We start from the raw sequence: 26,891 nt of genomic DNA, 5'->3' as shown, positions 1-26,891 counted from the left end.
TTGCTCTCTCTGTCCCAGTTCCCCGGGGCTCCTGTCGTCCCTCTTAAGTGCTCTCCTAACTGCTCTTCCTGCCCTCAGTTCTGCCTCCCCCAGCTCCTCATCCACACTGCTGACAGATGGCATTTAAAAATCTGATCCAGTCATTACCATGCTGAGAGTCCTTCCAGGAACACTCCAAGCAGCAGTCTCCAGAGGAGGAGTGTGCATCCCTCACGGTGAGAGGAGAAAATATGAAAACCTCTATATGTATTCTTCACTTAGAGAGCAAACACGCCTAACACCTGATCTATATGAGACTGGTACTAGGATTATGTACCTACTACATTGGACAGGGAGTAGGGGTGGATATGGGCTTAAAACTTTAGCTCAGTGAAAATGAGTCCTGTGGAAAACAGATCACTGAGAGGCAGGTGGTCTCCAAACACTGGAGACCCCGGGCCCAGAGGACACAGCACCTTCAGGACCCTTGCTCTGCCAAGCCCTTCGGCCACATCTCTGGTGAGGCTACGCTTCCTGTGCACACCCTGTGTTTCCCATCTCTGGGCCTTGGCCTTGTGTTGAGAATAACCTCCTTTCCCCTGTCATCCTGGAAGACTAACCAAGCAGGTCACTCTGCCTCAAACAGCATTCTGCAAGATGCCACATGCCCAGTCCCTTCACAGCACCGGGCCTCAGCTTAAAGGTGAGCACTGCAGGGAGACCTTCCCTGCCGACCAACTAAGGGAACCCCCTCCCACCCCCTGCCATCGTGCTCCGTCACTGCACCTGCTTTTCATCACAGTATCAAACATACAATTCTGCGTTTATTTACTTGCTGATTTGCTTATTGTCTTCTTCCCCACACCAGACTCCACGAGATCCGGACCTTGCCGGTCACACTTACCATTGCTCCCGTTTCATAAGCAGTGCCTGGCACGTGGTGGACACTGAATAAATAATTGCTGAGTTTGACTAAGTGAATAAATCCTTGAAGATCTGGCAGAAAGGCTGCCTCTTCTCAGAGGTTTTAATTCTTCCAGGGAAGAACTGTTGTTTTGTACCTCTCTGAACTATTACTTACCTCTTGTACAGCATTCACCACTGCCTCTCCCAACTTAATCACATATAGGCAGACCTTGGAGATACTGTGGGTTCAGTTCCAGACCATCATAATAAAACACAGAACAAGTCATATGAATTGTTTGGTTTCTCAGCACATATAAAAGTGACATTTACACTATATTGTGGTCTGTTAAGTGTGCAATAGCATTAGGTCTCAAAAAACAATGCATATACCTTAATTGAAAAATACTTCATTGCTAGAAAAAAAAAACCTAACCATCATTCAGCAAAGCAGGGTTGCCACAAAACTTCAATTTATTTAAAAAACGTGTTATCCGTAAAGGATGACAAAGTGAAGCACAATAAATCGAGGTGTGCCTGAATACTTAAGGCGCACGGACTGGGTCTTAGTCATCTCTGTATCCCCGGCGCTCAGCACAGTGACTGACAACATGTGACAGGTGCCCACTGAACTTTTCCTGAATTAATGAAAAACCAAGCAGAACTCTAGCTGATCCTCTCCCAACCCTGCTGCTTCTAATTCTACTTCTCACCTAAACACCCAAAAAACATATGGGAGAAGAACACTATAGGCAATTCACCCAGCAAAACAAAATGTCAAGTCTGAAATGTACATCTTGAAACAGTAGTAAAAGTAGCTTTCTAACTCCAGGTTTATCCTGCCCACCTCACTCCCATTTCCCCCTATTACATTAAAAAAATCCTTTCTTCTTCCTGATTTACTACAGAAAATCTGGGGAGACTCTTTCAACCTGAGGGTTTAATTTCTAATAATATGTTCAATATACAAAGAATTCCACACAAACACAACAGCAGTATTCAGTATTCGCTAACTCCTCCCAGCCCAACTGGTTACAGTGGAGTCTGATTTGCATTTAACTCTCATTTTTTTATCGAGGCCCCTCAGATTTTGTGGAATTGAAAGGGAGAAGGACCCTGTGCCCCTCCCACCTGCCTCTTGTTTATAGAAAAGCTGAAGTCTTCCAGGCCTCCCTGAGTCATAGAAGAGCAGGCTCAAGCAGTTGATGGGGACAAGCCTGCAGGCAGTAGGGATGGCAATGACTCTGACCACCTATCTCAATGATTAACTGAGATTATGCCTTCATTTCCCTTTACAACTTTCATGACCAAACAGAATCTTTGGAGATGGGTTTTTTGGGAGGATGCTGGGTCCACTTGATTGCAGACATTCTGATTAAAAGCAACTTTCCTTTTTGTTACCAGGACTGCTGGCCCCAGGATCATACCCCTGCCCCTCCCTCAAATAGAAACCAATTACTCTTATCTAAGTCTCAGGAGACAGCTGCAGAGAAGAAACAAGAACTAGTTAGAACCCAATCCAAGATGGTGAAGGATCTGACTTCCAGTGGAACTTGAGTCTCGTTATATACTCACTGTAATGTATTAGCATGCTAAATGACACACCCACCAGCGCTATGACAGTTGGCAACTCCCATGACAACAACTGGAAAAGTCCATACAAGGACAGAAAAACTCGGCCAAGGACTGACTGGCTCCACTACACCCGGAAGGAGGATTGGATGGTGGAAGCCTCTTATAAAAGTCCACGACCTGGGCAGGAGCTGTCCCTACCGCCTACCTTGGCTGATGGCTTCTCACTTGAGTCACCTCTTCCTTGCGCAACTGCTTTTCTTCCCTTCTCCCTGCTCCAGCACTTTCCTTCCACTTCCCTTTCTGAGCAAAAAAGCGGCTGTTCACTTCGGCCCTCTGCCTCTGCTGTGCAAATTCTTTCACAGCCACCAGTAAGAACATATACTTTGGTGGGCTTCCTAACTTAGGGGTTTCTCCATCTGCTAACAGTATAAACACACCAATCATTAATACTCAGGATGAGCCAGAAGTCACTGGAATGAAGGAAACTCTGTACTTACCTGCTCTGTTGGGAACAGGGTATTGATATACTCCACAGCGTTGAAATCTGCTCGATCTAGAGGATCCTGGCTTGGAAATACCTGCACAAAGATAGAGGATTAAACATACCTGTCATCTTTCTGTCTTGCTTTCTATATCTTTTCTTTCCTCCCTATTAGTTGGCAAGTTCTTTGAAGGCAAAAACTGTATTTTTTTTTCCTTTTATAAGGCTTAATACACAACAGATGCTCAATAAATATCTGGGGAATCTTTCATTTACACCAACATCTGTAATTTTAACCTTGTGGTGAAACTAACAGAATGCAAAACAGTGAAAAGTTCCAGATAGCCACGAAACCCCAAGGACAAGGTAAAAATAAGTAGGCACCATGGACTGTTAGATTAAACCAGCTGACGACATGGTTGTATTAAGGGAGTCTTGATAACAGACTTATGTACCATGTCTCAGTGACATCTCAGAAGAATTCACTATGCACTGAAGTGATTTTCACACTTCACACAGTGTCAGGAAATGGAGAGCCGGCATTCAGGAACTGTCCACCTCTTTCAGCTCATAGAGGAGCTCAAAGCTGTGCTGCAGCTCACTCCCCCAATGACATACATCTCTCCACCTTCTGAGGAACAGAGACAGTTTCTTTCAACCTGAAGAACACGTACCAAGGTGGACTGTAAAAGCAGTCACATGATTCCCTGGGTACTAGATTTCCCCAGCTCAAGACAGTTATTCTGGGAAGCAAATTCTTTTCTGATGTCTGCTTAGGTCAAACCTATGTTAGAATTCAATTTAAGAAACAGCAAAAATATACTCTTAGAAAAGCATTGTCAAACAACTGCTGACTCAGTTATTTGTTTCTTCTATAGTTCCAAAGAGCAAATGAAATGTATGCCTTTTTCAGACAGATAGAGGTGGATGGGGAGGATTGTGGCCTGAACACCAAAACCTCTGCCCAGTGGTCTGGCTTCCTTAAGATGTGCCCAATGTGCTTTGTCTAAGTGATCCAACCATTCCCAGAAAAACACACATCCAAAAATCTATAAATGGAACAATACAAATAAATTTACTTAGTTCAGTGGCAGACCGTTAGTAAGTATTAATGATCAATAAATATTAACTATTAGTAACAGAAGTAGTAAAGTTTTACTTCGGAAAACTTCCCAGCCATCATTAGATGTATCGATAGCCCTCCTTTTTTTAAAATCCCCTATGCCAACTCCTTTAAGGGAGATTTTTCTCCCTTTGTTGGGAGCAATACCCTGTACAAGGGTCTAAATCACTATTTCTGACATCATCACTCTTAAAAACTCAATAAACTTGAAAAGAGAATTTAGTTAACTGAAGCATTCTTGCAGGGAAGACAGGCCACCTGGGAATATTCTTCAACCTAATCCAAACTAATCAACAGCAGGAATCCTCAACCACTTAAGTATGGTAAAGGAGTCCTTTCTTTTCTTTTCTTTTTTTAACTTTTCCCCTCTCCTTTGGGATACGCTTCAGATATAGGTTACCCCCGCCTCTTAATTCCGAGTCACTCACGAGGGTCTAGACAGAGAATCCGGAGCAGCGGGACAGCAGCCTGATAAATGAATGAACAGCCCCATCCCCCAAAACCTGAGGTCCCTTCTTCTAGGTGCATCCTTTCAACGGGCACAGCTCCTTTGCCCAAACCCACCGAGCTGCCCACCCTCCAAAGACAACCAAGGCCTAGGAAGGATTCTCCTCCTCCTGCAGATTCAGAAACCCCTTCCCTCCACCACCTCCCCGAAACCTTTCCTTTGCCTTCTACGCCTAGCTCCCACGTCCCCGTCCAAAGACAGCTTCCTCCGTGTCCCACCCTAGGTCCCACCTTCAGAGCTGCCCCAGCCTCCGCAGTCTCCTCCCTTCAGGGGGCGGAACGCTCACCTGCTCGATGGCGAGCTGCACATCGGGAGTGAGCTGGAGCACGGCTTCCAGCTCCTCCACGAACTCTAGTTCCTCCTCCTCCATCATCCCGCCGCCCAACTCCAGCCTAACAGCCACCCCAACCTCGAGTCGGACCTCCAACGACCACCCACGCCCCAGAACGGCAACTGCCCAGCATCTGCGTTCAGGCGAGCCCCGGCTGTGTGAGCCAGACAGGCACTTCCGGGAAGCCAGGCACTTCCGGGGTCCGGGGCACTCTGGGATAGCGGCGGACTGACCTCTGGTCGCCCTAAGGACGCATTCCTGTCACCTTCCAGGAGCCTTCTCCGGCAGCCCTGTAGTCCGGCGGCCCCCGCCCGTGCTCAGCTCTCCTTAAGATGGTGGGGACCCTCTTCACCTCGCCGAAGGCGCGCCCCCTACTCGGGCCCTGGCGCTGGGGAGGGCTCGGCCGCCGGGTCAGGACCTCCTCCTCCTCCCCCCAGAGAGGGTAAGCCCCGGCAGCGTCGCAATCAACGACAGCAACCCTCACGGGCCGCGAAGCTGACGATCCTTCTGCTCCCGGGGTCCCCTTGCCCAGTGGCAGTAGGTGTCCCCCCGGCCATCGGGGGAGAAATGACCCCAGCTGGTAAGTGGCGATGTTGCCAAGGACCGTTTGTAGAATGGGACAGCGTCCACTTGACAGAGTTAAGTTACCCGAGTGCCAAGCCTCCAGGCAGTTTTCTGTGGGTGTCTGCAGCTTCCTCCTTGGGGGGGAAAAAGAGCCAGATTAGGCAGTGTCCCGCCGCTGGGGAAGTGCTGACTTTCTGAGACTGAATATCTGGAGTCGAAGTCCCATTCCACGACTGATGAACTGTGTGATCTTGAACAAATTACTCCATTGGCCCTACTTACCCTGCAAGGATTTGGCGAGTGTTAAGTATTAAAAGCGCCATGCAAATTTAAGCTAGTAATACAGGTAATATGAGGGTGTCTAGCCCTTATGCACCACAAATTAAAAAGAGGCCAAGTCACCCTGTGGAACTATTTTTCCTCTAGACGCTTAAAACAATTAGATAATTGCAGCCAAAGGAAGAGTTGTTTTACCAGTTAAACATTGTGAAACTCCATGATGGAAAAGTTCCTGGCCCCAATGAGATTTTTTTTAAAAAATCATAATTGTAGTAAAGAAAAGATGGAAGCAATACAATAAAGGAAGGTTGAAAAATATAAATTGGCTATACAGGAGAATATTATTGACTCAAAAATCATGGTTTTGAAAATTATTTCATGACATGGAAAATGTGCATAATATATTTCAGAAAGCAAAAATGTGCAGCATGGTCCCAGTTTGTGTGTGTGTGTGTGTCTTTTGTGCCTATAAAAATGACAGCAAAGAAACATTACTTTTCTGCAGATGATGGAATGTATTTTTCACACATTTTCCCAAAATGTCTACGAGCCAGTAGCACTTTTATAATCAAAAATGTAAATGCCTTTTTTTTTTAAAGGAAAAGGTAATTATATCCATCTGTCTTGGATGTTTTCATTCTCTACAGTAAGAAATAATTTATACACAGTAAAATTCACCCACTTAGTTTCTAATGCCGTAAGTTTTAGTAAATGCATATAGTCATGTCACCACCACCACAATCAAGTCCTAAGACAGTTCCATCATCCCCCTAAATTCTCTCAAGCCCCACCCCATCCCCTGGCAACTAGTGACCAGATTACTGTCCCTATAGTTTGTCCTCTCCAGAAAGTCATATAATGGAATCATAAAACATGTCACCTTTTGAGTCTGGCTTCTTTCACTTAACATAATGCATTTGCATTTCATCCAGGTTGCATGTATCAGTAGTTTATTTCTTCTTGCTGAGTAGTATTCCACTATCTATACCAGTTTGTTAATCCATTCCCTGGTTGAAGGGACATTTGGATTGTTTCTAGTTTGGGGCAGCAAGGAATAAAGCTGCTATAAACATTCATGTGCAGGTTTTTGTGTGAACGTAAGTTTTCCCTTCATTTGGGTAAATACTTAGAAGTGGGATTTCTGGGTTTAACTTCATAAGAAACTGGTAAACTGTTTTCCAAAGTGGGCTGTATCATTTTTGCATTCCTACCAGCAATGTATGAGAGTTCTGGTTGCTCAGATAATAACTCACATTTCCTAGCCCTTACCATATGCCAGGCACCAGGCTAAGTATATACGTTGTCTCTATTAATCCACGTGGCAGTTCTGAGGTTGTTAATTAAACACCTTTAACAGATGAGAAAATGGAGATGTAGTTAAAAACTAACAAAAACGTGCCCAAGGTCCCATAACCAACTGCCACTTATTCACTCATTCAACAAATTTATTGAATTTATTGAATGAATGAATGAATGAATGTTCTTGCTGGCAATAGGGACTAGGCCAGGTGCTAAGAATTTAGCAATCAACAAAATAGACCAAGTGCCTGCCTCCATAGAGCTATTTTCGGGTATGAAAAGGGTACTCATACAAATAAACAAAGAATTGTGACAGGTCTAATGAAAGACAAGTAAACCATACGTTGAAAGACTATATTGATAGGATGCTCTTATTGGATTTGGAGGTCAGGAAAGGCTTCTTTGAGGAACTGATTTTTAAGCTGAAGCAAAGGGTGGGGATGTGAATAGGAGATGACAGACAAAAGGAACAGTATAAGCAAAAGCCACAAAGATGGAAGAAATTGGCCAAGGTGATGGCACTTTGAAAGCCCAGGGGAGAATGGAATAAGAAGAGGCCAAAGAAATAGGTAGTGCCAAATGGTGGAGGCTCTTGAAGGTCATGTTGAGGAATGGAAAGGCTTTGAAAGCCCATAAGCAGAGGAGTGATAGATCCAGGTTCCCCACGGCTGTCCTCAGTCCTACTGCCCTCATTTTTGTTTTCTCTGCTTCTGAGCCACCCACACACTGTCATGGAGAGTCATGAAACCAGGGCGACCATCTCCAGTACAGATTCATGCTGTCCAATTTCTACCGATTGTCCTCTTACAAATCCATTGTCAACTCTTCAATGGCATTCCACCTGAGACCCAAACCTTTCCCTACTCTGAAGCTCCCAACACCATTATTTCCCTTTTCCCTCTTTGCAGATAAGATATTAATAATAAATATAAATTTGGGTTTAAGAGAGCTACACAGTACAAAAGTGTAGGAAGATAAAAGAGCAGATATGAGTGGACATTAGGTGAAAAAAACTGCATTGAGATAAGTAATAACCAGATTCACTGTTTATTATAAGCAAAAGACAGAAATACTTTTAATAGAAGGAGGAAGCCTGAAAAGACAGATTATACACCTTTAAGATAAATAAAATATGGAAGTTTTACAGACAGGAGAAATTTGGGTATGAAAATCGGAGCATGTGGTATTCACAAATGAGCTGGGCTTTTTTTTTTTTTAAACAAAACAATTTCCTGTTATGGAATAGGGTGCGGATGATGACAACCTTGGAGACCCCACCCTTTAATCCTCTAATAGGCAGAGGGAAAAGGATGTCTAAAGTACTGCAACAGTCTGTAGGGGAGTTTTGGGGTGCATCTGTGAGGCCGGAATCTGAATAAAATGGAAAAATAACAGTGACCCTCCAAAGGAGGGATTTTCATAACGTTTCTCTTTTGTGCCAAGAAATTATAAGCATATATAGGCTGGAAATAATAAGTAATTTTAAAAGAGACTTTGTTAATGAAATCCAGTGAGATCTCTAAATTTCATGTACCTCTGTCAATTAACCCTTTCTTTCTAGCTCTGTTCAAAGGAGTCTCCAATATCCTATTGTATTTGCAACTGGTTTCATTGTTTTTGAAGTAACTGTACTATAATAAATTGAGTAGACATTATGCAGAGTATGTTATTTTATAAGATCAAAATAGTGTGTTTATTCCATTTAATAGGGATCTCTGTAAGGACCTTCTCCTGAGCAGCTGGGCTTTTTGTGAAACTTCTTGTGAAAAAAAAAAAAAAAACTGCAGAATATCTGAATTACCTGATCTTTACCCACTAAATGCCAGTAGTATGGCCCCTCCCCCCAACATTGTGATAACCAAGAATCCCCGCTACGAATTCCCACAATGCCCCTTAGGACCCTCAAACACCATCACACTTGGACCCTGTTGTCACTATGGGTGGCAAAAGCTCCCAAGCCAACTTGGTAGTAGAGGAATATAGTTTAATTTCTACATTAAATCTTGTTCAAGATGCCTTTTTGGTGCTCCTTTATGGGCCGTTTTTAGTGCATGACTTTTCATGCTGACAGGTTCTTTTGCTGTCCTTCATTCGAGAACTTTCTGAACATCCTGGACACTGGCGTTGGTCTGTTCTTGATTGATATCCCGACAGTTCTGAAGGTTCCGATGTCCTTGACACCCAGTTTTGTTTTGATCGGTACTCTGGTTCTCCTTGCATGCCCATTCTTGTTAAAGAGATTATAATCTCCAGCTAGCTTTAGCAGCTCCCGTTCCCACGGTCATAGCTCAGGTATTCAGTCATGCGCAGATGCTGGCTCCCAGGTGCTTTTAAATGAGGACCCTTCCCCATTGGCTACACTGGGTTCACGTTAATTCCTTCCCTCACTCAAGAAAGTGATAATCACACAGGCCAAAAAGACAAGTCTGACACATTACAACAAATATAAACACTTGTTTTATGAGATTGACATTAACTAACTAGTACAATTATCACAATGTTGCTACCATTAATTAAGGTGTCTCACACCCTCGAGTTTCTCACAATGCCATGGCCACTTCCACCCCTCTTTTCTCGTGGTCTTCCTGTCATGTTCTCTTAAATTCCCTGAGCCGGATCATAGGCTGCTACTCTTCTGACCTACACTAGTAGTTCTTAATCTTTTCTGAATCTAGACGCCTTGGAGGAGGTGAAGAACTCTATGATAGATCCTTTCCCCAGAAAAATATACATCTGTACCACATTTCATATGCAATTTTAAGGGGAGGGGATCCCACTGAATCGTTCTTAAAACAAATTTTTAAGCCCATCTTGCTGCAGCTAAACATAGTAATCTTGTGAACAACCCTCCCCGACACAGTATTCCGATCAGAGATGTGAGCCTCAGTCCTCCAGTTTTACATCACTGATCTATAGTTGATATCTATTCTCCACCAGCCAAAGATGTTTTACCCAGCTAAGCATTTTTAGGTCTACATCCAAAAGCCAGTAAAAAGTTTTATTTCCTAAATATAGTACTGCTCAGGATCCAGATAGCTCCCTCCACCCCAATCTCCCACTGAGATTCACTGCTTTTGGGAGACCACTCCCACTGCTGTGTCTAGGCTCCAGATCTTTTCCAGCCACACTTGGCTTTCTCCCCTCAGTGCCAGTCACACTTTCAGCTGCTTATGAAAATCTTCACATTGCTTATCCTTTTCTCTTTCTCTTTGCCCTCATGGCCCTAGCCTAAGCACATGTATATGTTGGGTTTAGAGTTTAGCATTTTATGAGCAGATCTAATCCGCCACATTAAATGATAGGGAATGGTATTAGGAATGAATATAATACGGTGTATTTACATAGTACTTCATGCACGGTATAAATGTTTTCATATATATTATTTCTTAGTCTTCACCATAGCCCTCAAGGTAGGTAGGACAGTAGGTGAGGAGTTAAGGTCAGGCAGCTAAGTGCTGGCCTGCTAGGATGACACCAAAGTCTGTTATGTTCCAGGACAGTGCTTTTGCTCATTAAATGAATGCCTCTCTAACCTCTCTGAGCCAGATCCCGTTACAGCATTACTTAGAAAAATCAAAGCCGTTGCTTTCCAAAAGCTTATGGGACACTCTGACATTTTAAAAAATGATGACCCCCCAAAACATGGGATATGAATGTCATATTTTTTTAATTACCTTTCATCTATTTTTCGAGGCAGCGTGCTTTTCTTGCTTTATCAAGTGTCTAGCTATATTTTTCAAAATCTTCATACACTTGTACTCAACCACGTTCCACAGAAAGCCAAGCAGGTTGAACAGTTAGAGCCATTACTTTCTGGGGGCTGATTGTGTTTTTCCTTTCTTTTATATTTATGTAATGAATAATGAATTGTTTTTATTGGAAAATCCCATACAACACAGGCAAATGTAAAAGTCATTCTTAACTCACCTCACCCCAAAGACGCAAAACCAACACACTTCTCTCCCCGGGAGTGGCACTGTTAGTTTGGGATTCTCTTTCCAAGCCTTTCCTTGCGTGATTATGTAGTCGTATATGTACCAATCACATTCATAGTTTTTTGCTTAAATGTAAGTTATATCTCACCATACTTCTTGTTCAGTGATTTGTTCTCTCCCCTTTAAATTCCCAGTATGTTCTGGAGATCTTTCTCTGTATTTCGGTCTAGTTCTCCTTTTAGTGGCTATGCAGTATTCCAGAGCTTGACCATACCATAAAATATTTTATGTCAGACAATCCCCGACTTGACTTCTGATGGTTGAATTTACGATTTTCCAACTTTATGATGGTGTGAAAGTGATATGCATTCAACAGAAACTGTACTTCGAATTTTGAATTCTGATCGTTTCCCAGGCTAGTGGTGTGCCATCTAGTACGCCCTTGTGATGTGTTGCAGAGGCAGTGAGCTGCAGCTCCCGGTCAGCTTTGCAGTCAGGAGGGTAAACAACCAATACATTTATAATCATCCTGCTTGTCCCTTTCAGTACAGTATTCAGTACCTCACATGAGACAGTCAACACTATCATAAGATAGGCTTTGCGTTAGATGCTTTTTGCCCAACTGTAAGCAAGTGTAAGTGTTCCAAGCACTTTTAATTAAGGTAGGCTAGGTTCAGCTATGAAGTCCAGTAGGTTGAGTGTATTAAAGGCATTTTCAACTCACGGTGTTTTCAACTTACGATGAGTTTATCAGGACATAACGCCACCATAAGTTGAGGAAGATCTGTACTCTATTACTGGATATTTAGGGCATTCCTAATGTTTTTTTCACTTGTTACAAACAATACTGTATCCTTGCAATACAAATTTATACTTCTACCAGCACTGAAAAAAGTGCCTATAATCCTCATGTCTTTACGTACACTGGATAGTATCAGTCTTGTAAATATTTACTTACAAAGCTTTCTATTGGACTTTTGTATTTCTGTGTATTTCCATTCTATATCCTTTGAATAATTCTTTTGGGTCATTTGTCTTTCTTCATAAATTGTAGAATTTCTTTATTCTGAATATTAACTCTTACTCTGCTGTACACTGCAGGTATTTTCTTCTAAACTGTTACTTGTATTTTAACTTGTTAATGGTGACTTTTGATGTACAATTTTTTGCTTTCTTTTAATGTACACAAATCCGTCAGCCTTTCTATGTATGACATCTGGGTCTTATGCCTTGTTTGGGAAAGCTTTCTCTACCTGTGAATTATAAAAATATCATTCAAAATTATCTTCTAATACATTGATAGTGTTGCTTTTTGTGTGCAGCCTTTAATATATCTGGAGTTGATGTTTGTGTTTGGTGTGTGGCAGGACATTGTATTAGTTTCCTAGGATTGCTGTGACACATTACCACAGGCTGGATGCATTATGACAACAGAAATGTATTTTCTCATAGTGCTGGAGGCCAGAAGCCTAAAGTCAAGGTGTTGGCAGGACTGACTCCCTTCTGGAGGCTCTGAGGGAGAAACCCTCCCAGGCCTCTCCCCCGGCTCCTGCGGGTCCCAGCAGTCACTGGCCTTCCTTGGCTTGTGAATTCATCGCTCCAGTCTCTCACTCCATCTTCGCTTGGCCTTCTTCTCTGTGCCTTTTCCTTTTCTGTCTCCTGTAAGGATGTTCTCATTGGATTTAGGGCCTCTCATGATCCCTTATGATTGCACCTCAATCCTTACCTCAATCAAAATTCACATTTCCAAATAAGGCCACGTTCTGAGGTTCTGGGTGGACATGAATCCTGGGGTGACACTTTTCAGCTAATTTAATTTTTTCCAAAGACTGATAGTTTCTGTGGCTTTCTTCCATTATCCTTTTTTCCTCACAAGTATGCTGTGCTGGCCACAGATTAAATTGAGTGGGTCTGGTTCAGGATGCAGTTTTGTTCCATTGATCTGTTTCTTGTTCACTGTTTCAATTATGATAATGTCTGAGATGTTCTGATATGTTGTAAATTCCTCTTCCCACCCCTACCGGTGCTCTTGATTCAAATATTTCTTGGCTATCCTTGAATGTATCCTCTAATTCACACAAGCTTTAGAAAGAGCTTACGGAGTCCATTGAAAACACATTGCGATTTGGATTTGATTGAATTCAGAGATCAAATTGGGGAAAACTGACATGTTTACAATATTGAATCTTCCCTTTAGGGCCATGCTCTGTTTGTTTAGGCTTTTATGTCTTTCAGTAAAGGTTTGCAGCTTTCTTCATAAAGGTCTTTTAGGTCTAAAACTAGTGATTTATAAATTTTAAAAATATTATATGTTTTCTTTTTCTATTACCTTTTCTAATTGTTATTTGCTGGCTTATAGAAAAGTCATTTATTTTTGTATGGTTGATCTTGTATCCAGCCACCTCACCTCAACTACTTTATTCTATATTTCAGTAGATTTTCTTAGTTTTTCTCGATAAATTACCATACTGTTTGAAAAATAGTGATAGTTATTTCTCTTCCTTTCCAATGTTAAAATCTTCTGTATGCTCTTATATGGGCCAGGACCACAATAGTAGATGTTAAACAGCAGCAGATTGAGTGAACAGAATTATTTATAAAACAGAAGAATAAAACATATAAGGACAAACCCATCAAGCCACAGATACTGCATAAGGAAACGATGGAGTTATAATACACAAAGGAAGGAAAGTGGCAGACGACTGGCAAGTGCTCCCTGTCCTTCATCTTACACTAATATTATTTAAAACCTTCCAGATCCTTCTAAGACCTCTTCTAGGTAGCTCCATCATGTTACCTGCAAGGCAAACGTAGTTCAGCCCGGCTCTTCCCTCAGCAGTTCATTCGGTCTTCAGACTGACCATTCGTAGTTCTTGAGGTCAGTCACAGACCAATGGTGGCACACAGCTACCACATAAGCATGTGCCCGTGTGCTTGGGGTGGAGGGTCTCATCGCTATATATACTGAAGATTCCTCCCCAAGTTAGACTTGTGAGTCTTCGTACCTAGTCAGCTTTCCCTACGTTCTTCTAAGTTTCTGGCCATTTAGGTTTTCACCCACAACCTTGCTGAGGAGTAATTCCCTCTTGGGGTTCAAACTGGCCAGCCATGCACAGCTCAAGATACCACAGACTAAGCTTCACAGGAATGCTTTTCCTTCACTCATGTCTTAAGTACCAAGCACTTATGTAATTGTTGTTTACTACACGAGTTCATAGAGCTCAGCCTATAAAAAGAAAAAACTAGATACTGAAATAGGAGCTTGGGTTTCTATAGACATTATGATGCCACTTTAAAGACAAACTGAGTGCTAGGAAGGATGGATCTCTTAGTATTTTTAAGGATAAACTTACCAGAAAAGATGAAGGCCTTGTCTTTGTGTGCCAAGGTGTGTCTGTGAACAAACCTGCTCTCCCCCAGTGAAGAATTCCTTTCAAAACCAGTGAAAAAAATGAGGTTTGCAAAAATTTCAACATTGGAAGTACTTATAAGTGAAATATTAATATTCTTAATTTAAAACATGATCTCAATCAAATATGTAAGAAATGCATATAAAGAAGACTGGGAAGACTTCTACTAAAACCTGTCAGTGACAGCATTATTTGTGATTATTATTCACCATATTGGGCATGTTTTCATTTTTAACATGCTACTTTTATGATCAGGAAACTAAAAAAAAAAAAAAGAGAGAGAGAAATCATCTGAGCTTAGTAAAGGAGAATGAGCAAAATACATCTTTTATGGAATTACTTATGATTCAGGAGACACTGAAAATTGTTGATCTGGTAACTTAGGAAGGCAGCTGGATTTGTTCACAGTGATTTGCTGGTTCTAACTCATTTCAAAGGTAATTCCCTTAATGGTTCTACATCCTCAAAACATTCTTTAAGCTTGAGTTTAAGCTCTACTTTTAGTTAGGTGTGGCTATCTGCAAACCAGCAAATTTTGGTATTTATAACAAAGAAAACGCATATGTGAAAGGACTTTGAAGAATACAGAGTAATACACAAAGGCAGGCACAGTATGATCAGTTCTTTGTGTAAATTATGGTTTTTATTGACAGGAATCATTATCACTGTGTACAAAAGCAAAGACTTCCCTGTAGTGCGCAGCTGTGGTCACTGTTTGCAGAAGCCATGTGCTTGCTGTGTGACTGTGCTTCTTAGACTCACAGTTTGCTTTTGCAGATAGTCCAGGATAAAACTGAGGAAGCTGCCGCCTGGAAGCTGGCTCAGGCCAGGCCGAGGGCATCTTCAGTCCAATAGATGTTTGTTGAAAAGCTGAACAGCAGGTAACTGCTGCGGGGCTACCAAGAGAAAGAACAATAGTCCCTGACCTCTGCCTTGCCCACAGTTTACATGTATTTTTGAAAAGAGCTCACCTAATTCTCACAGCCACCCTGTGAGGTAGTTCGAGGGTACACAGGGAGGGTAAGTAGTTTTCTCCAGGTCACACAGCTTCTCAGCAGCAGAGCCAGAGCAGGTCCTCAGGGACTCTAATCCCGACCCCGGTGCTGGCTACCATGGCTGCCTCCTGGATAGATGGGCCTCCCCTGCCCAACAGGAGCATTCAGTCTGGAGGGGAAACATATGCAGGTATCAGTGAAAGGGCATATCGATCAGGTGTTCTTCCTGAGTGCAAAGTGCAGGAGGAAAAAGAGGAAGGCGATTGACTTCCTCCTGGCCACACTAGGAGTCCTAGGAGCTAGTTGCCTCTTTCAAATGCAGTATGGCCTTGCTGGTGTTAGCCTGAAGGGTGTTGTGTTCCATTAAAGGCCATCAGTTTTTAATTTGTTCACCTCCTTTCATCTCTATGTCTTCTAGCCCTTTTCCCCTTGTTCACTTGGTGTCATGAATTCCAATCTCTGGATCTGTCTCTCTGTGTCTGTTTCCCTGTGTTGAAGGGTGTATCTTGGTCTTTTTATTCCCTGTGACTGTGTTTCAGTCCCTTTCCATTGATCTTCCTGTGCTAGATCTTTCTTTCCTCATCTCTTCCTATCACTTCGTTTCTCCCTTTATCCTCCTTGCTGCTCTGTCTCTGCCTCACAGGTCCCTAATGCAGAAAGGAAGTACGGTTCTAAACAACATAATTTTTATTTCAGAAGAGTTTCATTTTCTCTGTTATGATTTTTAGAGTAGAGACCACCAAGTTCTCTTTCAGTTCTGGAGCTCGATGTGAAGATGTTTCAAGTGTGAATCTCACTTTTTTTTCCCCAACAGATGGGTTTTTTCTGGATAGGAAGAAAATGTCCTTGCTCCAGGGTAGCAGCCCACATATCACATATGTTAATAATATTCACTTGGGTATTCTCAAGCTATTTTACAAGTGAATATGGTATTTTCAATTTAAGGCTGGAGAAACCAAGGAGCAGACAGGGGGAGAGTTATGGATTCTATCCCCTAATGGTATCCAGTAGGAGGAGGAGAGACAGAGACTACAAAGCATGATGGGGACAAAAAACCTCAGTGGCAGAAGAAACCATCAAGAAGTCCCACCACAGCGGTTTAACACTGGGAGCTTTATTAATTCCCATTCAAGGGCTGAGATTTGGTTAAACAGTTTTTACATTTAGTAACCCAAACTTCACTCCTGAAACCCACAAAAGCACCACAATCAAAACCTCCTTAAATCCCAACCCTACAGCATGAACTAGCCGAAGTCGCCCTGGAATGTGACTCAGGAGTCCTGGGTTCTAATTTTGCGGCTTGCCACTTCATAGGGTGGCAATTCAATTTACCATTTGCACCTAAGTTTCTTCATCTATAAAACAAAAAAAATATATTCACTTACCTCACTGGGTTATTTTGAGAACCAAGTGAGATAATATATGTGAAAGTGCTTAGAAAAATGATAAAGTTATATATAAATATAAAATGGTGTTAATAATAGCAGCACCAGAGCCCATAAACTCCACCCCACACATTCATATTTGTGAGTAAACAATTAGGAAGAGTAGTTATTAATCAGAAACCATGCTGTGAAAAATAATTATATACTCTGTCCTTTCTTATCAAGTTTGAAGGCAGTATAGTCATTAATCACATTGACCTTGAAGGCAGAAAGTACTGAATTCAAATCCCACCTCTGCTACCAGCAGTGTGACCTTTGGCAGTATTTTAGCTGCTTTGGCTCTTATTTTGCTCACACACACACATACACTCACACAGAGTGAGGATAATAAATTTTTCGTGAGGAACCAATGAGATAATAAATGCAAAATGTTGGATACAGTACCTGGCACGTAGCGTTCAAGAAGCATCAACTTTCAAAAGTAGCAAACATTTCTTGAGCACCAGCAGTAAGCTAACCTCGGAAATAAAATGAAAAGACATCATCCCGTTTCAAAGAAAGGGCGTACAAATAAAAAACAGCATTCTCACTACTCAAAGGCAAAGGCAGTTTAGAAAGTGAACTTATAAATTTGCCTGGAGAGACAGGTAAATAGAAACCTTGGAGGAGGAAACATTTGACTCAAGATCCCTTGAAAAGCCGAGGCTCATGTTTATGCTTGTTGCCTTTCTGGTGATTCAACCTAAACATGTTGGTGACGTCATGACACGGTGTTGGAAACTGATTTTACTGGCTGTTTTCTACATGTGAAACATCTGTTGTTTTGTCTTCATTTCATAGACTCCTTAAGAGCTGTACAAATGACTTCTTGCATAGGGAACAGATTGATTCCCATCACTTTAAAGTGTTGGCATCCTTGATGCATGTTGCTGATGCCTTTAAGGAGAGAAGGCAGGGAGGATTATAACTGCTTGTCACTCTCTGGAAAAGCTGGAGCTGGAGGTGACTGGGATAAACGGGGTAGGGACTACAAATGGGAATGCAGAAGGATTTGTTCTCCCAGAGAGGATGGAAGGTTTACAGGTAGCTGTCCTTTATCCATATGCAAAAATGAATATACAGAAAGCTTTTTATTGACCAGAAACTCTGCTACCAAATTGAAGTATCTTTCTCATTTCACCAAGTGTGTTAGCAGTGAACTTGGGAGTTAGAGATACTGCCCTGAGTGGAAGAAATATCAGACTTTTCTTTGGGTTTTCTGCTCCCTTAATGTTAACCCAATCCCTCACCTTAACAACATACAGGAAGATGTTAAAAGCTGTGTTTACTCTTTGTCTGCTTCTACACCAGCAACTGCCATGTTAGAGAAATTTAATTGGCATCTAACAGAAATCATCTGTTTCCTTACAAAAGTCACAGAATCATGAGAATTTAAGAGCTGGAAGAACCTCAGAGAGCTTGTAATTCAGCCTCTTCATTTCACAAATGAGGAAACAGTGGCCCCAGGAAACAGCTGTTTCAAAACTCTCTCATGGGGTTTTGGTCAGCACTTGCGTGATGGTGACTTGACGAGACCCATGTACCTTTCAACTGCAGTAGACACAAATGAATTGTATTCCCTCCACATTTGTAAACTGAGGAAGATACAGACCAAAGTAAAACTCTGGCCAGTCCCAAGAGAAGCCAGTAATATTACAGTTACTGTATTGGTGCTATGTGATCGGTGCTGAGTGAAAATGACTTGATTCCAATCCATTCAAGTTCAGGGCATCTGGCCCAAGAACTTTTAAATAAGAATGACACTGTCAACAACAACAACACAGTCACCAAGACTGGATCGTATCTTGACCCAAAGCCAAAAGACAGTACCGCAGTACGGCAGTACCACAGAAAAGTCTGCAGCCGTGATATTCCACCTCGATGTGTACTTTAAGGAACTGCTGGATTCTGTAGCAGGATTTCATGTTTTTCAGAGCGATGCTCCTCTGGAGAAATTCCAGCAGTTGGCAGGACACGGAAAAGCCATCTTTGGCGGGCAGAAAGGCCATTTCCTTAAGGCTCCCATTTGGAAGCAAGAGTGCTTGGTAGATAAGCCAGGCGGGCAGATAGCCACAAACCCACCCGCCCTCCCCTTCCTTCCCCCCGGAGAGATGCCCACCGCACCGTTCGCACCCAGGCTTGTCCCTGCTCCACAGACTCGCCCCACCCCGGCGGTCAGGGGTCTCGACCCGGTGCCTTTTCCTACCTGGCTTTCTCGGGGCCTCCCCCACCCGCCTGCATCGCCTCGCCCGGGGCTGGGGAGGGAAGGAGGGTCGTGGGCAGGTGCGGGGCAGTTCGTCCGCCAGGCGGGTCCCCGGGGGAGGGGGAGGCGTTCGCCGTGACGGAACAGAAGCCCCGAGAGCCTCGGCACTGCCTCCACGGCCTCCGCCCGGCGGCGGCCACTCGCGCGCCGCTGGTCGTGGGCGCAGGGTCGGCGCACTCGGGGCCCGACGAACAGCAGCTCCCGCCGCCGCCCACTCGCCGGCTGGCCAGGGAACCCGAGGAAGCCTCCCGGCCCAGGGGCGGCGGCGGCGAGACCCCGCCCCGCCCGGCCCGCCCGCGCCTATCGCGGTTCGCGGCCTGGTCACGCGGAGAGTGGCGCCGCGGGCTTGGGGCCAGCGCCCGGCGGCGGCCGGAGTCGCGGTGGGACGGGGCCGGGGCGGGGGCGGAGGGTAGAAATAGCGGCGGGCGGGCCGCGCCAGTCCCGGAGCCGCGCGGAGCCGACCGAGCCACGCCGAGGGCGCCAAGCGAGGCGGCCGAGCCCGAGCACCCATGCTGCTGCCGCTGGCCTGGGGCTCGCTCTTCTTCCCGGGGCTCTTCGGGCTCTGCACCTGGGGGCTGCGGCGCGCGCGGCCCGCCTGGACCCACAGTGACTGCGTGATGATCAGCACCAGGTACGGGGCGAGGCCGCGCCCGCCGCCCGCCCGGCCCCCCTGCCCGGTTGCGCCGGCCCCGCGCGGAACCCAGGGCGGAAAAGGGGGGCAACAGGAAGCGAGGGGGCTGCCTCCACGGTTCTCGCCCCCTCTGCGGCGCTGGCCCCAGAGCTCCGAAGACCCTGTGCGTCCTGCCCAGGAGGGAAGGAGACGGAGGAGGCGGGAGGGTGGGAGGCCGCCCACACCGATGAGCATCGGGAGGGACATCTCCGTGCTGCCGACATCTGCTAGCTGCCTTGGGGGTCGGGAGCGCGCTGGCGGCCCTACCATTTTCCTCCGCTCCCTGGCTGCCTAGGGAAAGTCAGGTGGAGTTCCGGCTTTATGTCCACAGGACGGGATTGAGCGCGTCCCCCGCCTCCCTTTTTGTTTTCTGCCCCTCTTTAGGCTGGTTTCTTCAGTGCAGGCTGTGTTGGCCACCGGGTCCGGGATCATCATCATCCGTTCCTGTAGAAACGTGGTCTCCGACAGGTAACATTCAATGCCAGGTGAAAGCTGCACAAATCACAGGGCTTAACTTTTTCAAAGTTTCCATATTCGAGTGGCTCACAGGCGCTAGTTCTTTATCAGCATATACTGTCAGGTAGCTGATTAATGGGTAAAATTTGGGCACCATAATCAGTTCCCTCCTCTTCTCACCTCTTTCAGCATTGCTAGCTTAGGAGAAGGTAAACTGAAGAAATGCTACAGAATGAGAGAGTCTAAGTCTGATTTAAGGTGCTGTGTTAGAGGACCGTGTGGTCTATCAATCCAAGTTCTTTGTGGGACAGATCAGTGTGAAAATTATTCAAAAGTGGAAGTACGGCTTTAGCTTCCTTTAAATGATCTCAGTGGGGCCCCTACTCTGGAGCATTTACTGGCCAAGATGTATCCAGTGTGGTTGCAGAGCCCTTCTATGGAAAGGAACAGATCCATCACCCCTTTCCTTACAAATGCTGCTCTTATTTTTCCTCTGGATTTGTTAAAGGTGATGAGTTTTGTGGAACTTTCAGAAAACTGAATTGTATGTGTTTTAGAGCTCAGTCCAGAGGCAGGACAGGAAATGTGCATCCAGAGAAACAAATCAAATGCCAGACAGGTGTACTTTGTATAGTATTTAGACCTGGGCAGTGGTGGTCCCACCCACCTCCTTTTAAAGCCATCCTTTTCACCTGTCCTCCTAGAACCACCCCCTTCCTCACAAGTTGAAGAGCGATGGTCAGATGTGCAGGGAAAGTTAATAGCCTTTTCTGATCCTTTTCTTATGTTGACTCTGCAAAGTGTCCTGCTTTTCCACCTGTTGAGGCTGGAATGGGAGGGAAGCCTGAGGGGGGCATCTGTCTCACTGTGACCTGCAAATTTAGTGCCTGGATCTTACTTGGGGTTAATCCTGCCATCATGGTTCTTGTGCTTTTTTTCTTATGCCTTTTTTTAGACAAAACTAGTTATTGGCGATGAATTGTAGATGCTGAGAAGATAGTCAAATGACTTTGATTGCTTACACCAAGGGCTAACAGCATTTGCTTGGCTGGGTTCAGTTTTTAATTGAGCATTTTCTGATCATGCAGCAAGCTCCGTCACTGCCTCCAGTTTATCAGGTCAAACTTGAAACCTGCTTCATTTGCAGAGATTAAACTAAGACAAATGCAGCCCCACAGCATTGACAGGAGCTGACTTGAGGGCAAGCAGCAGGCAGCTGCTACACATTTCAGAAAGAGATCTGGGCACAATTAACTTTCAGTTCCATAGCACTGTTCTCCCCTCAGAAGCCGTGTCTTAGTGGCTTGAGCCTGGTAGCAAACCTGACTTTGGCTTGCAGGGTCCTCCTCCTTTTGTGTATCTTTATGCCTTACATTCTCTGCTTGCAAAATGTAGACAGACACCACCTTTTTGTGCCCTCACCTTACATGGATGCACAAGGATGCTCTAAAGTCACCTAGATCATCAAAAAAAAAAAAAGGCCTTTTGGAGTTCATATTCTGTACACCCAAATGTTTTCCTATTATGTGTCTTTTCATTTTATGCCTTCATATAGAACATCTATAGATAGGAGAGGGTATCTGTGAATCCCCCAAAATTATTTCATCAGATTCTTAGAGATCCAGATCCCTAAAAAGGCTGAGGGTCACAGCTCGAGGCAGTCTCTCAATTTAAACACTTTAATGTGGATAGTACTTTTTACATTTAAAGGGACTTTCACACATCTAGTTTTTTTTAATCTTCACAATAACTTTGCCAAGGAAATAAGACAAAGATGATTATCTTCATTTTATAAAGAAAGCTAAGGTCCAGGCTACTGGTAGCTAAGGTTACAAACCAGATCTCTCACTAACAACTTTTCAGGGAATTCAACTAACAGCCACAATTTCACATCTTATTGAACTGGTAGTATGTGCAAAATATTAAAACCTTAGGCTCCATTCAAGGGAAGTGGTCAGCTATATTTCAGCTGAGCTTTCAGTAGCTCTTCATAGTTATTTTACTAGGAATTGCTTCAAGAAAGCACTGGACACCACAGATGGGCAGTAGAATAAATACTGCATCTTTTTGCCTCAGTGGAACTTGGCTAATTAATTTGCCTGCATGTATATTAAATTTGCTGTTACCTGTTTTATTGTTTTTTTATTATTTGGTTATGCTGTGGTAAGCACGGGTGCTCGACAGAACTCTGTTGACTTAGTGGATCTAATCCTTCCCAGGATAGTACATAATTTCAATTTAGGTTTTTTTCACATGTATTTTCTGTAGAGAGATTATTTATCATTTGGGAATAAAGTTTTGGAAATTATAGAGACTTCCCTTCTAATCTGCTCTGGGACAGTGATAAATTTTGACTCAGCTAATATTGACTTCACCCCTCTGGACGAGTAAATAGGAACACTGTCTCTTGTCCTAGCTTCTCTTCTGGCACCTGACTGCTGTAAGGTAGTCCCTGAACTCTGGGCTCATTTCCAGACATATTTTTCTTAATGAGTGAAATTGGGTTTAGCTGTAGAATTGTAAGGAAACTAGGCAGGGTTGCTGCCCAGAACCTCCCTAAAATGGGGCTGCAAACAGATGCAAGAGGAAACTCCCAACTGTTGAGTAACTGAGTGGAGTTAAACTGGAAATATTGGATTTGAGATTTGGGCCACCTTCCAAACCAGTTTCTTGGTGGGGCTGTTGAATCATTGGTAGAGATATCTATATCAAAGTCAGCTTACATCACAAAATACCAGAAAGTCCATTACAAATGAGTATCAAAATCAGGCAAATAGTGACATGTGGTGCTGAGTGAGTTCTTGCTTTCTGCCTTGGACACTTACGAGTCTGCCCTGTAATTTGTTCACTCTCCTTATCTGTCAGTTTCAGCATCTTCATGGTAAAGTATTTGGAGAGAAAACAGATAATTAAATACAAAGCTGAAGCAAATGTGTTTTAAGAAGAGGTTGGCTTTGTGCCCCCCTAAATGATACCCATAATTACTCCACGGACCATCCTTATGCTCTCTTTCAGGCACTGGCTTGCTCGAGAATATGTCTGGTTTTTGATTCCATACATGATCTATGACGCCTACGCCATGTACCTCTGTGAATGGTACCGAACCGGGGACCAAAACAGCAGACATTCCCTCACCATTTTCCGAAACTTCCTAAGTAAAAACCGCCTCATGATCACACACCACGCAGTCATTCTCTTTGTCCTTGTGCCGGTCGCACAGGTAATGGCCTCCCAGGACAGCCACCAGCAGGCTCAGGCACTTGTTTCTCCTGTTGAACTGGGCATCCCATTACTTAGGAGTCAGATTGCCCCTCCTTTCTTTCCCTTTCCTCCTGCAACCCCCTGCCCTCTGGCCAGCTGCTTCCACAGTGAAACACCCCATTCCACCAGGCACATCGTGTAGAAAGGAATTCAATCTGAAATGTTTGAGACCCCCTTTACCAGCAATCCCCCAGCCCCCTGTGATTCCATAGCACCTGTCCAAGGTTCTGCCTTTAGTTCACACAATATAAAAACAATGTACAAGACAAAACAACATAAAAATTGTTTTAAAGAAATAAGAGTGGCTCAGTCAACTGGTTATCTGCTCTACCAATGCCCAGAGAGGGCTGTCTGCATTATTTTGATGTCCCAAAAGCACAGACTCTCAAAGCAAATAGCCTCATAAATATCTCCCCAGATATACTTTTTCCCATTTAAAAAAGCCCCACCAACAAGGAAGAGACATGAGAATACAGAGAGGAAACTAGTCATTCCTGAGTGTCTACCAGGTGACAGGTGCTTGATTTAAAACTCATAGCCTTTGAATGATCATTAGGAATTATTAGAAATAATCAGAAATAAGAATTAGAAATTGTTAGTCCTATATCCTAGATGAAGAAACTGACTTCCCTCACCCAGTGGTACTAAGACACAGAACCGCTATTCTATGCTCTCTTGCTTTCTTCCAAGGATGAAAAGAGAGGCAGAGTGCATTACCTTTAACAAGTCTCTCCTGATTGTGCTGGGACCCTACTATCTAGCACAGGGCCTGGCACATATTTTGTTGAACTGAACTGGCTTAAGTGCCCTTGGCCAAGTGAACGAGTTATAGACCCAGAAGTAGGCTGCAGCTTTCGGCTGATGTGGAAATTCAGAGAAGCTCGGTGTGTGATGCAATCAGCCCACCTGCAGCTGCCTCTGGACCCTGGGGATTTGACCTCTGAGCACCACTGCTCTGGAGGCCGTGGGGAATGAACTGGGCTGCGCTGGCCCACTAAGCACTTCCCTTTCCCTATGTGGTTGCCCTTTTCAATAGCCCCAGGTAGAATTTTCCTTCCGAGGTTCCTTAACTTCTATTGTTTTTCTCTCTTTCTTCTCTTTTCATCTGCAGAGGCTTAGGGGAGAGCTTGGGGACTTCTTTGTTGGCTGCATCTTCACGGCAGAACTGAGCACTCCATTTGTGTCGCTGGGCAGAGTTCTGATTCAGGCACGTATGAACCAAGTGGCAGAGACAGTACTGAGGGAACTGACTCTGCTCTACCCTGGTAGACTGCAGGGTCTGGAGACACCCCCTTAGTGCTACGAGTAGGCGGGTAGGAGAACCATGAACAGACTGAAATGTCAGTTGGTATTCCGAGCCAGAGGGGACCAAACTACATTTGATTCAAATTTGACCCAGTCCTTTATATATACTTTTCCTGGCCACAGATTTTTCTCATCCAGGGCTCCTGTTCTGGGGCTACTGTCAGCTGGGTGGCTTAGGTCAAATTTAACATCACTGCTGGAAAAAATACAAGGCTCTATGCATATATACATACGGCAGCACTCAATCAGCTTTTCTACAAGTGTCAGAAACGGAGAGGCTTAGCCTTGACATCGTGGGACTCAGGCCAGTCATTCCCCGAAGGTGACCCTGCAAATTCCCCTTCCCTCTTCTTTTGCAGCTAAAGCAGCAGCACACCCTGCTGTACAAGGTGAACGGAATCCTCACGCTGACCACCTTTTTCTCCTGTCGGATCCTTCTCTTCCCCTTCATGTACTGGTCCTATGGCCGACAGCAGGGACTGAGCCTGCTCCAGGTGCTGTTCAGTATCCCTTACCACTGCAACGTGGCCAATGCCATCCTCATCGCTCCCCAGATCTACTGGTTCTCTCTGCTGTGCAAGAAGGCAGCCCGGCTCTTTGATGCTCCCCCGACCAAAAAGGATGGTTAAGTGCTCCCGGGAGTCAAGCAGTAAGGGTGCCTCCCCACACTAGCTGCCTCCTCCACTCCAGTATTCTGTGGACCAAACTGTGCCCTGGGTGGCCTCAGCCTTTTGGGTACTGATAAGCAGATGGCTTTGAGTTTTTCTAAAGAGTATTCAGATTACCTCCCTCTTCTAACCTGCCCCTTTGGCAAAAGCACTTTTCTTGTAATAATGACTATTGGATCCTGTCAGACCTCTGTCAGCAGCACGGCGGTTTGAACGCAAGCCCAAAGTGATAAGTAGTGGGGCACCTGCCTGGCCCTGATGGAGGTGGGCTCCCCACCTGTCCAACCACTAAGGGCAGTATCCACACTTCCTGGGTCAGCAGAAGCAAGTGATGACTCGGTTCTCAAAATAATTTCTTGTGACACTGGCCTTGGAAAATTGTTGTGGGTCGGCAGTTCTTCACTGTTTGCTAGATAACCCACTGGTCCTTTGCCTCATCCTTTCATCCGTGTGCCAACGTTGAATTCTCCTATCTACCGACTTCCAATCAGAAATCTCAGGCAGGAGGCAGGTATGGGAGCCTGAAGCACTTGAGTAGGTAGGAAGGCCAACAGGTCAGCCCCTCTGCAGGCTGACTTGGCAAGACCAATGTCCAACTTGTGAGCCTGTTGCCAACAGTCACAGATGTTACTCCCTTTTTACCATGTCCCCCAAGCCCAACTTTCCGCACATCCACACACACGGAACGTGCTTGTTAAAAACTATAGGGGTAAAGTGAAATCATGGCTACCGCGCTATTCACTGGGTAACCCCACCCTCTGACACTGTCCTTTTCATATGAAGTGGAAATGGACTTCTGTATTCTCAATCACAAGACGTCTCACCTAGATTGCTTCCTGATAAGCCAGAGCTTGTGGTCCAAAGCCTGTACCTATGTGAGTTACCACCATTTAGCCACAGAAGGCTGGAGACTAAGAATACAGGACAGCCCTGGCCGAAGTACGTGGACTGACTCCTCCACCTGCTGTTTGCAAAAAGGATCCTCTGGTGCCAACACTAACTGTCCCTTATCAACAGGGATGGATTTTAGAAACTGCTACCATGAAGTTTTTTCCCAAGTGGTAGTGAAAAACTAGATTTTTTAAAGTGCCTTTTAATTCAGTGTTGTCCGTGAACTTTTGAAGTACTGAGCGTGTAACAGTGTCTCAAATTTTGACTATTTCAGTCTTTAATGGGTGCCATTTAAAAAAAGTAAAATGCTGGTTTTTTTTTTTTTATTTTTTTTTTTACTGTTTTGTTTACTGTCGGTGTATCTATAAATCACCCCTGTGGTGATTAAATTGCACTAATATTTTCCAACTTATTCTCGTTTGTGAAATACATCCATGCCTAAGACCCATCCTGGAACTGACTGGAGTGGCTGCATCGTGTGCTGTTGTCTCTGGTCTGTGTTCTTATCTGTGTATCTGGCAGAGGTGGGGTTGTGGGTGGGGGAGGGGTACATGAATGCTTTCAGCCTCCA

General features: G+C 44.3%; 2 protein-coding genes and 1 long non-coding RNA gene across 7 annotated transcripts in view; 1 reads left to right on the top strand and 2 right to left on the bottom strand.

The window, feature by feature from the left end:
- The window catches only part of VPS53 (VPS53 subunit of GARP complex), a 127,528-nt gene extending 122,348 nt beyond the window's left edge, over window positions 1-5,180 (bottom strand). For 2 of the 4 annotated variants that reach the window (XM_074343193.1, XM_074343194.1), the window contains exons 1-2: window positions 4,856-5,091; window positions 2,955-3,035 (exon numbers count right to left, since the gene is read on the bottom strand). In XM_074343193.1, the coding sequence (XP_074199294.1) occupies window positions 2,955-3,035; window positions 4,856-4,942 (168 nt within the window). In that variant the 5' untranslated portion in view covers window positions 4,943-5,091. Of the gene's footprint in view, window positions 1-2,954; window positions 3,036-4,799; window positions 4,812-4,855; window positions 5,092-5,133 lie in introns of those variants that run through there. The other 2 variants (XM_074343195.1, XM_074343196.1) reach the window with 2 other exon arrangements.
- Window positions 5,181-15,004: 9,824 nt separating this feature from the next.
- LOC105071526 (uncharacterized) lies at window positions 15,005-19,317 on the bottom strand. The gene is made up of 4 exons (XR_835534.3): window positions 19,013-19,317; window positions 17,212-17,280; window positions 15,359-15,551; window positions 15,005-15,283 (listed from the first exon to the last, which is right to left on the bottom strand). It is a non-coding gene; the product is annotated as an uncharacterized LOC105071526 (long non-coding RNA).
- A 92-nt stretch (window positions 19,318-19,409) lies between these two features.
- On the top strand, window positions 19,410-26,780 carry TLCD3A (TLC domain containing 3A). Of its 2 annotated transcripts, XM_074343199.1 has the most exons (5): window positions 19,433-19,700; window positions 20,124-20,207; window positions 23,211-23,415; window positions 24,568-24,663; window positions 25,121-26,780. In XM_074343199.1, the coding sequence occupies exons 1-5, from the start codon at window positions 19,579-19,581 to the stop codon at window positions 25,388-25,390; spliced, it is 777 nt and encodes a 258-aa protein (XP_074199300.1). In that variant the 5' UTR covers window positions 19,433-19,578; the 3' UTR covers window positions 25,391-26,780. The 2 variants fall into 2 exon arrangements, with proteins under 2 accessions (XP_074199301.1, XP_074199300.1); XM_074343200.1 differs by lacking the exons at window positions 23,211-23,415; window positions 25,121-26,780 and having other exon boundaries at window positions 19,410-19,700; window positions 24,568-24,657.
- The last annotated feature ends 111 nt before the right edge of the window (window positions 26,781-26,891 follow it).

The sequence above is a fragment of the Camelus bactrianus genome, chromosome 16 (genome assembly GCF_048773025.1).
Source record: "Camelus bactrianus isolate YW-2024 breed Bactrian camel chromosome 16, ASM4877302v1, whole genome shotgun sequence".
NCBI lineage: Eukaryota > Metazoa > Chordata > Mammalia > Artiodactyla > Camelidae > Camelus > Camelus bactrianus.
Note: the sequence above shows the minus strand (reverse complement) of the source record. Positions and strands in the feature narration are given on the sequence as shown.

Excerpts from the sequence above, each read along its gene's own strand:
- TLCD3A (XM_074343199.1), top strand. The coding sequence starts at position 19,579 with ATGCTGCTGCCGCTGGCCTGGGGCTCGCTCTTCTTCCCGGGGCTCTTC. Across the intron at positions 20,208-23,210 it reads AGAAACGTGGTCTCCGACAG|GCACTGGCTTGCTCGAGAAT; the intron begins GTAACATTCAAT and ends GCTCTCTTTCAG. Across the intron at positions 23,416-24,567 it reads TCCTTGTGCCGGTCGCACAG|AGGCTTAGGGGAGAGCTTGG; the intron begins GTAATGGCCTCC and ends TTTCATCTGCAG.